Source organism: Channa argus, chromosome 1 (genome assembly GCF_033026475.1).
Source record: "Channa argus isolate prfri chromosome 1, Channa argus male v1.0, whole genome shotgun sequence".
Lineage (NCBI taxonomy): Eukaryota > Metazoa > Chordata > Actinopteri > Anabantiformes > Channidae > Channa > Channa argus.
Genome location: NC_090197.1, coordinates 4949151 through 4962362, shown reverse-complemented (window position 1 = coordinate 4962362; position 13212 = coordinate 4949151). Strand labels below are relative to the sequence as shown.

Sequence of the window (13212 nt, the reverse complement as noted above, 5' to 3'; positions counted from 1 at the left end):
CCCCCCTCCCCCTCCCCTCCCCCTCCCCCTCCCCCCCCCCCTCTCCCCGCTCCCGTTCAGGCAGCAGGGCAGAGATGCTGAACTGTGTGTCTCCTCTCAAAGTGCTTATTGACTTTGGGAAAACATTTACAAAAACAGCAAAGCCTCATAATCAATGTCTAAAATTATGAATGTGGCTCAGTCGGAACAGCAGTCGTCCTTGAACAGCAGGGTCAACGGTTCGATTCCCAGTTGCTCCTGGCCACATGTTACAGGTCTGTGCGCATGACATTCGTTACTCACTATTTATTCAAAGTAACTAACAATTGAAATTTTGTATCTTAATGAAATAATAAATGTCAGGATGTTTATTTTCCTGTGGGAAAAAACTGTACAATAGTACTTAGGCAAATGTAACACCTCTGCTATTAATTCGGTCTAGAGTACTACTAAAGTATTACCATTTGTACTTCTTGTTACAGCAGAATATTCATTTTCAGGTAAATCAGATTCTTGTGCAGAGTGTTGACGACCTGAGACTATTCTGTGCACATTTACTTCTATGATCTGTACGTTACCCTCACAAACCACCACGCAGAGCCAATTTTCTGAAAAGTAATTCTTTTATTAATATTTTACAATCCTTTATTCATGGTTATTTCATTATTTACTTATTTCAGAGCCACTTTGCAAGTGTCAAATATTCTGACGACAACGACAAAACAGAAAAACAAAACAAAGGAGAGGTTTGAAGAGTCTATGCAACATTTTTGTCAAGGGGCAGAGAGAGATTCACATTCTGGCTCTTGGATTGACCTCTCATCCCTTCCACTTGTCAAAAAAAGTAAACAAAAGGTTTAAAAAAAGGTTTAAAAGCAGGACTGTCAGTCAAGTGAACGTGTGTAGAGTTGTCCGTCTGTGTTTGGCTACAAAAACATCCCACACTCCTGTTGAGAAAAAAACAGGACTCCTCATTCTCTTTCCCCATCTTTGACACAAAAGGAAAAAATAATATACAAACTACCACAATTAATTCAACAAATATAAAATATAAAGATGGTCTCTCATCCAGGTGCTGCTCCAAACATTGGAGGATAATATTTGTGTTTTTAAAAAAGCCTCTTGTGAAATGAAAAGGGCCACAGGCAGGTTAGAGTGTGTGTGTGTGTGTGTGTGTGTGTTTGGGGGGGGAGGGGTACAAAGTGGTACAAATCTGTCTGGGAAGTTGTTGTGCTGTGGTGACGTGAGCTGCTGGCGGATACATTTCCTCATGAACTCATCTATCAAATACTTCCTGAGAAAAGAAAGGAAATATCTACCTGGTGTCATGGAGAAGAGGGGGGAGGGGGAGGGGGGCTGAGAGTGAGAGTGAGAGAGACATACACACAGAGGAAGAGGGTGAGATGAGTGAATCGAAATCCAAGTGTGAAAGAACAACAGACTAGAGGAAGCTGGTGTGTTGTGGTGTGTTGGCAGCAGGATGCAGCGAGTGGAAAACACAAAGAGGAGAAAAGCTTAAGCTGTGACTTGTTGCCTGCAACAACTGTGCAGAGTGTGTGTTTATCGTGGGCCCCGTTCGGAGTGTAAACACGTGAGCAGAGAGCTGGAGGACAGAGGAGGAGATGTGGGCAGCAGTGCTGGTGTTTGTGCTCTCTTCAGTGCACAGAGGAGGAGGAAGAGGAGGAGGGCGGCTAACAAAAGTGTCCGTCCAGCTGCTGGTAGCGTCCTACACCCACGGCGCTCTGCCTGTGCGTGCGTGCGGGTTAAAGGATCAATGCACTTAAACCACTAAATACATTTTCGCCTCTGGCGACGTCTGGTTGAGAGCAGATGTGTTTCCGGGTGTCACAAACATAAGATGTTTTACACAAAGGACGTGTACAAATAAAATGTAGTGATTGTTCCTGGAGGGGTGGTTTAAAAAAATCTTTTCTGAAAGCAACACTAGTGAGCTTTACAGCTGCCGAGAGGCTCATATGTTGCGTTTGGACACTGGCTGTTCGTCCCCGTTTCCAGTCCTTGTGCTGAACGAACTGAGCCAGCGGGCCCGTGGGTCCAGCTACATGATTACGGCACATATGAGTGGAAGTCAACATGGTGAGATGGAGGCAGTAATCCCACTTTAACCACTGATGTGCATTATTGCGTGTCCAGTTTGAGAGCAGCCAACGAATCCACATGACTGCTTTCAAAACGTACACAAGATACAAGTGCGATGAGCACGTTTTCATGCCACCGAAGTGCTGCGTTACTGATGGATGATAGAATTGTCCATGCTCTGTGTTAGTTCCATTCAGAGCAGGGCGTCATCACCTAAAGTTGCATTTCTTTTTCACTTTTTTTCAGATTTGTTAGAAAGTACCGCTATTTGGTTCAGTGCTATCATTTTCCCTCCATTGGGTTGGATGAGGAGCCTTAAATCGCCGTAGAAACATCCCCAAAAACACGAGCAAACACAACCGAAAGTCGGGATTTTTATGTCATTTGGTGTGAACTGATCCTTTAACCCAAAGCGAATTCGAAAGCAGAATCCAAATGTGTGATCCGTTTCCTCTAAAGCTGTTTCGTAACACTGCCCACCAGGTAAGAGACAGCTACTACCAACACCTCACTGGCTGTGTTGTCACTACACTCCTCCACTGTGGCTGGATGGGAGTAGGCAGGACAGGATATTTTTAGATTCACAAAAACAAAGCAGCCACACAACAACCTCCGAAAGCTAAGTGTGCGAGAGGCCTGTTGTTCCACCCACAGCCAACGTTTCCCCACATTTGTCTGTTCATTTTCCACCCTGGTGAACATTTGGTTGGTCCACTGCCCCCCCAGAGGCAGGTTTGCAGGTCAGACGGTGTTCAATAGAGACGATGAAGCTCAACAAGCCCTTAATTAGCTCTTCTAAGCTCATTTAGCTCTGTTTTCCTACCAAACACTGATAGTGGAGTTCACATTTATCAGCAAACAGGGAGGTCAGAGCAACTTTGTGTAGCACCAAACCCCATTCACTTTTTTGACTACTTAATGACCTGTAACGTAAGATGCAACCAGGAACATTTGTTCCCGCTGCTACGGATGCCAACGCTGCTTAGTTAGGAACTCTTGTAACAGTTTTACTAAGACTTTTATCCTCACAAAATTGGGAAATACTGCGTGGAAATGCCACGTCAATTCCAGCACCACGTTAAGCCCGGTTTGTCTCAGCAGTGAGACAAAAAAAAAATAAAAAAAAAAATCCCAAAATATAATGATGTTGTCTTTTGGCGGAAATGTGCACTCAGTTGCCGGTTATTCGTACGCGAAAGAAAGCAAAAACTGTGTGGTTGTGCAAAAAAACTGTTAGAAACACATCAGCCACACAGACGTATTTCTTTATTCCGAAATACTAATCCAGGTTGGAGACTGATGGACATTAAATGTGAGTAAAGGCGATTCACAGTTGGTTTTTGTGTTTGCATGGGGACTGTTGAAAATATGATAAATTTAGAAAATGACCGACGTTATCTTTTAAGTGATAACTTTCGCTCTATTAGACTAAAAATGAAATGATAAATGAATGAGAGTCAAGGGAATGTTTTATTGGATTACGATCATTTGAGCTAGTTGTACCTATTAAACTGACAACTGAGTGAACGCAAAATGTTCTGGCTCGTAAAACAAGGCCTACGCCTAATGGGCTCACGTGGTTCTGGTTTGGGGTTGTTAAGTTCGTGTAGCGGAAAAAGAGCTGACCGATCATCTCCCTGATTTCTGCTCCGCTGCTGCAGGACCCTGTGCCCAGACGTTTTACATTTAACAGGTTTTCATTAGTCTGTTAAGGAAGCTGGCAAAACATAAAGTGATTAATTACTGTATCTTTGGTTCTTAAGGGGCAAACATAAGAAAAAAAGTTTTAAAGCCAACAAAACAGGTTATCAAGGAGAGGAAAAGCACATGGTCGTCTGCATATTTGTGGTGATTTTTGTGTCTTATCTGCCAAAGCGAACTGAAGTTTGTGTTCGGGAAAAGAGAGGAAAAAAAAAAAGCCTGATGATGGAGAAAGTGTAGAGGAGGACTTAATCGCTGCCCGGGTGAGGAAGATGAGGAAGGGTTGGAAGATCAGAAGGAGGGAGGGGTTTGAAACCTGTCTTTGCAAACCCCTCCGGCCCAAACATCTCCTTTACCCAAAGAGCTGAGGTGAAACCCAGGAATGTCAGCGGGTGGACTGCACTTAATTAATTCGGCTGTTTGTTCTTCATCCATCCTTCTGTCCCTCTCGCTCTTACTTTCTTTCTCAGCCCTCCATCCGTTCGTTTGTCTTGTGTTTCTCTCTGCAGGTCACTGGAGGTCTCGGTCTTCTAGGTACCGGTACTCGAACGTGAAACCTTCCTTCTTCCGTTGGCCCCATTTCTCATAGTCAAAGTAAATGTATGTTCCCTAGAAGAAGAAAAAAGAAAAAAATGAATGAAATACATCAACGTAAACATTGCAAACAAAGTAAGATCAAGGAAATTATTCAAGCCTCAGTTTTTGATATACCAGCATCCACAAGAACAGTTTGTCTCAACTGTTTTAATAACTTCCCCGGAAAAACTCTAGTGTTGAATAAAAATGTTTCATAGCCATGAATTTTTGGCTATGTTGATATTAAAGTTGATTTTTGAAATTTCCAGATGTATTTCCAGCACTATTGAAACTTCCTTGAGCTGTGTTATTTACCACAGTGTAAATCAAGTCTGCAATAACTGTTGTCGGCCTAAACCTGCAATTGTTCAGCAGAGCAGCAATCACAGTATGAACATAATTAACAGAGAAAATGAAAAACAAGGTGGGCGTTGGACAACCTCACAACAACAACCGATTCTCTATGATGCCACATAAACAATAAGCAAACTTGAAAATGTTTTCATAATAAAAAGAAATAAATGGAAACCAACACCTGGAATAATAATAATAACAACAACAATAACAACAACAATCTTCTCTTCAAATCTTCTCATCTTTAGTGATTTTACTGACTTTACCGACTTTGAGATTATCATTAGGAGTCAAAGATGTGAAGCTGACCTGCTCAAATTCGTCAGTAATGGTCTTCGGTTCTTCGTGCCTCTGAAACCACATCATGTACTTTGTGTGGAATCTCCACGACTGCTTCTTCAGGGCTTTGGCTGCCAGATACTGGGCCTTTGTGCCCTGCAGAAGAAAGCGGAAGATAGATGACAGAAAAGTGAAAAAAAGAATTAAAACTACTTAGTCTGATACATGTTCAAAAACACATTCCTGTAGTTGATTGACATGTTGCAGAATAAAGTCGGAAATAACGGTTTCCAATCAAATGTAAACACAATTTATCCAATTAAGTGTAATTAACTAAAAATGAAATCAATGAGATCTTGAAACTGTTTTAATTTAAAGGGCTGACACAAACTAATACCATTCAGGAATGTGAATGTTGTGACAATTAATACAATTTTACTAATCACAACTGCCTCATATTTAACAACAAGTACTACGACTAAAGAAGAGATTAACTATTTTGCACGCAAGTACGCAAAAGTCAAAAAGCCATCGCCTGACAAACATTTTCTTCTAAAATAATGCACCTGCATCCAAATCTATTATTGCAATTTACACTCACTCCTGGGTAAAATGCGCACTGCAGTTTGTTTGTTATTGCAGTGAAATCAGGTATTTTATGCAGCAACAATCCCAAGGCCATCAAATTTTGGATGGACAGAAAACTGGCAGTGAATTGTGTCACCATGAGGTGTGTGAATTTACTTACCTGCTATGCGACTTCTTAAAAACACATCAGTGAGCCGCACAGCAGCAGTGGTTTACAGGTTTTTTCTCCTCTAAAAAGGTCCTTTTTATATTATTAATGTTACACTTAATATGTTATGTGTAGTGTAAGACGCTAGTGACCTTGGGTAAACAGAGCTTTGCTGCAAATCACTGATTTCTTATTAATAGTTGCATAGATAAATCAGATAAATTAGTTTCTGGACAGACTTTCACAGACATTATAGTGACAAGATGCAATTCACTGGCAGCGGGTTCTTGGCCTCGGACAGAAAAGGGAGGGTTGCGGACACATTCCATTAGCCAGACGTGTTTACCTCCAGGTAATAAAAGATGAAGAAGAGGGTTTCGGTGGAAAGCCTCTGGTAAAACTCTACAGTGTCGGAGTGGGGTGGTGGCACCTGGTGGTGGAAAGGCAGGGTGGGACATGGGTTCCTCATCAGGTACTGCCTGTAATTGTCGACACAGAGAACGGTCAGTTAGTGGAACAGCGTTAAAAAAAAAAAAGCAGCATATACTGTTCATCACCAATTAAACTGTTGCTGTTAGTAGCAACTAAATGTTAACTCGCACTGTTAAATTAATATGCGGGGGGTTGTTTTTAAAACGTGTGCATCATGGGTCAGCAGTAATAAATAAAAGTGGTGTCATGGTGGAAAAAGTGACATTTAATGTCGTACAAACACTGTGTCGAAAGTCGAGGAGACTGGAAACAACAAAATACCATGACCGCAATATCGAGACGTCACATAACATCATCTGCTTTAAGTCTGCATTTCAATGTTATTCTCAAGCAAAAAACATACTTCATTTGGAGACACTGCTTAATTAAACGAGACTGTCTTAGCTGCACAAATGTTCCAGATTGATGGATCCCACCTGTTCATGAGGGAGAAGGTGCATGTTCCTGCATTAGCATTCGAACATTAGCATAATCAGCACCTATAGAAATCCCCATTCAAGATTCCTATTAGTCTTTGTCACTGACTCGAATGTTAAACAAAGGTTTAAAAAAAAAGAAAGAAAAATCGGCGCAGAGCTTCAGGTTTGTAGTCAGAAAACAGCAGACTAAACTCAAACAAACCTAAGGGAATCTGTCGTCACATTAGAGAAGCCAAAAAAAATAAAGAGGGACTGATACAGGCTGCATGGAATTTGTGTGTGTGAGGAGGTGAAAGGGACGACAATCAGGGAGATATCAGAGTAGAGAATATTCCATCTACAGTGGCTGATATTCCACTGTCAGCTGTTTGAACAGAGGACACAGTCACTAAGGCAGGAGACGTTTAAGAAGCTGCTTTGAACTAATAGGACAATAAAGACGCCAAAATCTGAAATACGTCACAGTAAATTGGGAGCAATTTACTAAAATGATAAAAAAAAAAAAATGCATTATTCTTAGTGTCAGTGTAAAATTTGCGATTAAAACAGTGGTGACTGGCCCAAATTCTCAAACGTAACTCTGACGAGCCAAAGTTAAGTTGGCCCAATCAACAAAACCTGTATTCCAGCCAACAGAGAGCTTCACGTCCCTAATGGATCCACACAAAGTAGGAAAATCCACTAACGGGTCACACTGTGCCCAGATGCCATTTTCCATCCAAATCAAGTATTTTTAGACCAGTGACAAATCCAGATTGTCCTTTGTGTTTCCATTAGGCTGCGTGCGGCATTTATATTAAGGTTAAACAGGACTCAACACCAAGTTAAAAACGCTCCAGTGAGTTATTGATAACAATTACTTAGAAATCACCCAAGGTAGAAATGACTGCGTTTGGTTATCAGGAAGCAGATAACTTGCATCACCTTCCTGTTTTAAACACGAGAGAAGAAGACATCTCTGCAGGCTTTATGGCTGTGTGTGTGTGTGTGTGTGTGTGTTTATGTGCGCGTGTGTGTGCCTCTTCTGCTTCCTTCTGCAAAAAACACACAACAGGTTCTGTGGGACAAGAGCGTTTGAGTGTTTGGATTTAAATGTCAATTGCACACGTGTGGGCAGATGGCATTGTAGATGCAGCAGCAGGATAATCTGCTGCTCTAACTGTGGCAGCTGTGTGTGTCTGTGTGAATTTATGTTATTGCATAATAAGGTGTTCATAGGTTACATATTACATCAATGTTATTTTCACAGTCAGTGCGGGAATCTCTGTTGCTCCTGGGAGTCGGGTAAATTAGTAAGTAGTTTGTTAATATCTTCACATGTCTGATCGCTGCTATAAACTGTTTTTTTTTTTACCAGTAAACAAAGAAAACTAGCAAGTGTATGAGGTCTAATCCAACCATGTCAGCTCAGGATACATGGGACTATGCCTTGTGTTCTCCAACAGTTCAGACTATCCTTAAGGTGGAAAAATAAAATCTTGCTGCACCTGATCCTCTCAGAGTCAGACGGGTGGGGCATGTGCATCCACGCCGCCTCCTGCATGGCCTGTTGGTAGAGCTGGTCTTTGGACAGGGGAACCGGCCCAAGTGGGCAGACCCCCAACGATGGGGGGATGCTGACCTCTGACAGCGAGGCCTGAGGTGCTGATGGGGGGCCTGAGGGGGCCGTAGTGCTGCTAGGGAAGATGTCTGAGGGGAAAAGCCAGATGAGAGAATTACAGAAGTGGAGAGGCAGGAGATGCTTTTGTTGTCTGGTGATCATTTGATGTGTCCACTTTAAAACGAGGATCTCGTTCAACCTTATTCTGACACGTGTCAACCTGCTGATTGTAAATAAACCCATCTCTATGAATGAGAGGGTTTGTTTTTTAATATGGAGTCATGACTTCTTCCCTGGCTGCCTTCAGGACAATACAGAAGACCGAATTAGAGGGAAAATAGGAAATTGCAGAAAGAGGAAATTGGGAGTGGGTGTGCAGAAAGGGGTGGGGGACTCTGTGTTTGAAGTCAGAGGACTAAAAAGACTGAAACGTTGACAAAGGGCTAATTGCATTGGTGGTTTTTGTTCGGAGGACGCTGAGAAAGGGAGGTGGGATGATACTTGGTCCCACTGAGCTACAGCTTTTCTAGTTCTGCTCTTTGCTGGTTTTATTAACGTATACATGGATGTGTGATACCTGGGGTGAGGTGTATGGAGGACATGTCTCCCTCCATCCCTGAGCTGAGTGCTACTCGCTCGGCCATGGACTTCAGGCTGCTCAATGGCTGCTGAGGCTGTTGAGGACAGAAAAGGAGACTCATGGGAAAACAAAATTGATGGCACATGTGTTTGCAGCCTTCGCTACCTGCCTCCACGGAAAAGCTTGTGTTCCTGCACCAGTGACAACACTGTTATGCAAAGTATTTCGGATTCGCTTTGTTGGGATGTTTGATTGGTTTGCCTTAGTCATGCTGGTGAAGGTTCATGAAAGTATTATATATTATATATTTGAAGTGTAATTAAGTGGGTTAGCACAATGCAATGCTTTTTATTGTCTTTAGATCAAAGTGTTATGATTTGTTGTTTCACTGTTGTGTAATATTTGAAATGCTGCAGCTTGCTTGATCTTCAAACGAACAATGGGACTACAATAACCCTCTCATGGATTTCATCGTTGGCAGAAAAAAATTACGATATAATTTATGAAACACCCAGTTATGGGGAGGGTCACTGGGTAAAAGGGACGCGGGGCAGCGTCACCATGTCCTCACCTTGATGCCGTCAGAAGACTGGGAGTAGGACATCGGCCCGTTCAGCAGGCTGCTGCCGCCGCTCACCGTTTTGGCCTCGTTGTAGGAGGCCGGCGATGGAGAGCTGGATGACAAATTCATAGAGCTCAGTAAACTGGAACCAGTGTCCTTACTGGGGAGGGGGACAGAGAAAGAGCATGAGAGGGAATAGTCAGGCCAGTTCAGGTTATTTAAGACAAATACTAACGTTTAAAAGCTTTTCAGTAGAGCAATTTAAGTTGTTAAAAATAGTGTAGATAAAAAGTTACTTTATTTTAACCTTTGCTTAGCTTAATTCTAGTAAATGTAGCAAAAGAGTATGTGAACAGTTCTTTGCATTAACTGATTATCAAATGTAAGTAATGACTATAGGTAAACACATATTCGAATATTTGGAGCCTTTATCTAACACTCCCATTTAACATTCATAGTGCTGCTGGAAACAAATTAGCAGCAATAACCTCAAAGCACAGAACTTCAGCTCCTATTCTCAGGATGTCTGCTGTGAATGCTTCTCTGAGCTCATTACAGAGAACCTCTACTGACTGGGCCATTGTTCTTTGTCTGAGGTCATTCTGTGCCATTGATGTTCTAAATCGGTGGTGCGTCAGTCAAATTCTACTGAGCTTCAGTTCAGAGACTCCCACCCTGATACCCTGATAAACTTTCATTTTGTCCTAAATCAAAGCAGCTCTAACACACAACTCCAATCTGAACTCCAGGTCTGTTAATCTCTCACTCCAATTAGGAATCCGGAGTTGCTGACACCAGTAAATGAGGGCTTCATATTTTTTTATAAACTACACAGTGCAAGTTTATTCGCTGTATTCCGTGAGAACATTAGAGCATAAAGAGCAAAAGCTTTATACTGCTGCAACAAGTTACCAAACTAGACAGAGAGAAAAACGTGTCTGTAACAACCTAGTTAGAGTTGCTTGATGATACTCACAGCTGATTGGTTGTGGAGGTCAGAGATGAGGGTTGGCTGTTTTGTGATTGGCTGGCACTGCTGAGGGCGGACTCTGTCGTGCTGTCTGCTACTACAGCACTGTAACCTGCAATGTAAGGTGGGCAAAGAGAGGAAACAGATAAACAAAATAAAATGCAATCCTGAATCTTAATCTGTTCAACTGTAAACACTGGAAGTCATAAATAGTAAGAATTGGGAAAAAGGCATCCAGAAACACCAAAACTGCTATCTAAGCCTAACTCTGCTCCGCTACCAAGCTAGGATGAGGGAGACTATGTCCATTTCCCTCTTCTATTCACCCTGTGCGTTCATGATGCTCCTGTTCACGTTCTTCAGTTGCAAACAGACACATGTAGTCAACACTGGCTACACAGCTGGTTTCATCACAATGAAGACATGATGCAGACGAGCAGTGTGACTACTCTTCAGAGTTGATTTTGGAAGATAATCAAGTAGCTCCATACACTGGTTGACTCACTATAAAAGCCCTGTTGACAAAGCATCTAATTAGGGTCAACATCACCCCGTCTGTGGCTGAAATAATCATGCTATGCAGAGCCCGTGTGTCACTCACTGGAAACAAACATTGTGTATCCAAGAACCCTTAAATCACAGTAAATGAGATCAGTCCAGTCGCAGCACGATGTGTTTGTGTCATACTTGACATTGCATGTTATGTGATGGTGAAAAAGATATGCAGCCCCAGTTTTCAGGGACTGTAATAGTGCAACGTTTTCTGTTCCAGTTTTTAAAAGATTAACCTCCTGGTTTTCAGATACTTACTGGTGCTACCGTTCTGCTTCTGTTGGCTTGGTGGTCTAACAGAGAGTGATGAGTTTCCCCCCACCACTCCGCTTCCCACCGATCCTGAGCTGCCTCCGTTGCTCCCGATGACTCCCACTCCGCTACCTGAAGCTAAGCCTCCTATTGGGCTTGGTGATGCAAGGGAAGACCCCTGCACCCCTGATTGACTGGACCCCAAACCCACAATCCCAGAACCAGCACCGCCCATCCCCGGCGCCGCACCCAGCAGACCCCCTGTTGAGGATGTCGGGCCACCGACGGCAATACTTCCGCTGCCGATGGAGCCCATTGTGCTGTTGGTTGAAGAAGTGCTTACACCACCGAGAGAGCCAGGCAAGCCAGAGCCCAGTGTGCCTAAGGCGGCTGCCTGAGCATAGGGTGCTGGGCTGGAACTTGACAGGAGGCCAGCCATGGTGCTCAGGGATGCCGGCATCCCTGAAAGGCCAAGTCCTCCTGACATTGGGCTGGTAGTGATGGAGCCACTTTTCCCCAGAGAGAGACCCAGGCTGAGGCCGAGGCTGTTGGAGGCTGGCGTGGACCCTGATTGAGGCTGGGGCTGTGAGTTGGAATTGAAGAGCCCCTGTGTGCTGACGTTGGGAGGAGAGGAGGCAGAGGAGGAGTTGGGGTGGCTGCTGGTGGAGGAGTTGGGATTGGCGATGAGAGCCAAGGAAGAGGAGCTCACTGAGTTTTTGGCCTGTTGCTGTTGTGCTAATGGATGCGCCTGCTGTTGGGTGGCGCTGCTGTAGCTGCCAGCGGAAGTGTTGGAGAGGAGACTTCCCGAGTTGACCTGATGACCGTTGCCCCCAGAGCTGCTGCTTCCTCCCCCAGCGATGGTCGACATAGAGACTAGGGAGGATGAGGTCAGTCCCGAAACAGAGGAAGAGGAGGAAGAAGAGGAGGAGGAGGACGAGGAGGAGGAGGACGAGGAGGAGGATGAGGAGAATGATGCGGGGGTCCCGTTCTTCACAGGTGACTGGAAACGAATGGGACACTGTTAACAGATGTGTGCTAGTCAGTCAGCTCCTTTAGACTTTAGACTGATAAAAATGCTATATGCTAAATATTTCTAAAACAAATGTTCACTTTATTATAAGGGTTTATGGCATGTAGACTGAGAAGTGATTATGCTTAATCAAATAAGTGGCTGTTTTACTATCAATATGTTGCGTGTGTCCGTGTTTCTGGGGATGTCAATGTAGTTTTCAAAGGATTAACACAAGAAATGGATGAGCACCATCTCAGTCTCACCTGACTAACTTCACTGTCCGTTGAACGTCCTCTCTTCTTGTCATCCTCTGAGTTCTCCTGAGGAAAAATACATAAATACAATAACAACGTTGGGTTAGCCGTCATCGCGATTGCAAATCAACTCATAGTTACAGATGTGATATTATAATGCATTTAGTTATTTTGACAGATGATTTTCATGGTTTATTTCCCATATCTACTATATACTATACTGTAGAGTACTTTATACTTACCTGTTTGTATTCACCTTAGTAGTTTTGTTCCATTGGAGTCTATGTAATAGTTATTCATGTGCTGCTTTTGTGTTTTGTTTGGTAAAGACAGTCTTTCCGCTCAGTCTCTGTTTCTTGGCGAGAAATAAATGCTGACTGATAGTCTCCCTCGAATACAGCTATGTGCAAATGTTCGGGCACAAACTCGGTGTGCTCATTTTATTGTATTTTTATGTTTTATTCACTATACTTAAGAAGTAAAAAAAAAAAAAAAAACACTCTGTAATTGTGGCATCTACAAAGTCGATGTCACCCTAATCTGCTTTGGAGTCATGCTGCAGTCGGATGCACAGGAAACAACAGAGCAAAAATGGATTTGACTAACGAATGCGAAACGAAAGAGAGTTAAATTGAAAAGAGGCTGTTTTTTTTCACAACAGGACAAGACTGGGATAAACTGCCCATATCCAGCTGTGAGAAACTTGTGGAGACTTACCCAGTAAGGGTGTCATTAATTTTTACAAAAATATAGAAGAATTTGTCCTTATGATATTGAGTTCAAAATCATGCATA

At 43.0% G+C, this 13212-nt stretch overlaps 1 protein-coding gene across 7 annotated transcripts in view; it reads right to left on the bottom strand.

The window, feature by feature from the left end:
* Nucleotides 1-593: 593 nt before the first annotated feature.
* The window catches only part of LOC137135639 (CCR4-NOT transcription complex subunit 3-like), a 34186-nt gene continuing 21567 nt past the window's right edge, over nt 594-13212 (bottom strand). For 6 of the 7 annotated variants that reach the window (XM_067520047.1, XM_067520321.1, XM_067520229.1 and 3 more), the window contains 9 exons: nt 12428-12484; nt 11159-12152; nt 10355-10460; nt 9388-9538; nt 8814-8910; nt 8124-8325; nt 6072-6204; nt 5020-5145; nt 1086-4389 (listed from right to left, as the gene is read on the bottom strand). In XM_067520047.1, coding sequence (XP_067376148.1) covers nt 4291-4389; nt 5020-5145; nt 6072-6204; nt 8124-8325; nt 8814-8910; nt 9388-9538; nt 10355-10460; nt 11159-12152; nt 12428-12484 — 1965 coding nt within the window. In that variant the 3' untranslated portion in view covers nt 1086-4290. Of the gene's footprint in view, nt 927-1085; nt 4390-5019; nt 5146-6071; nt 6205-8123; nt 8326-8813; nt 8911-9387; nt 9539-10354; nt 10461-11158; nt 12153-12427; nt 12485-13212 lie in introns of those variants that run through there. The other variant, XR_010915517.1, reaches the window with a different exon arrangement.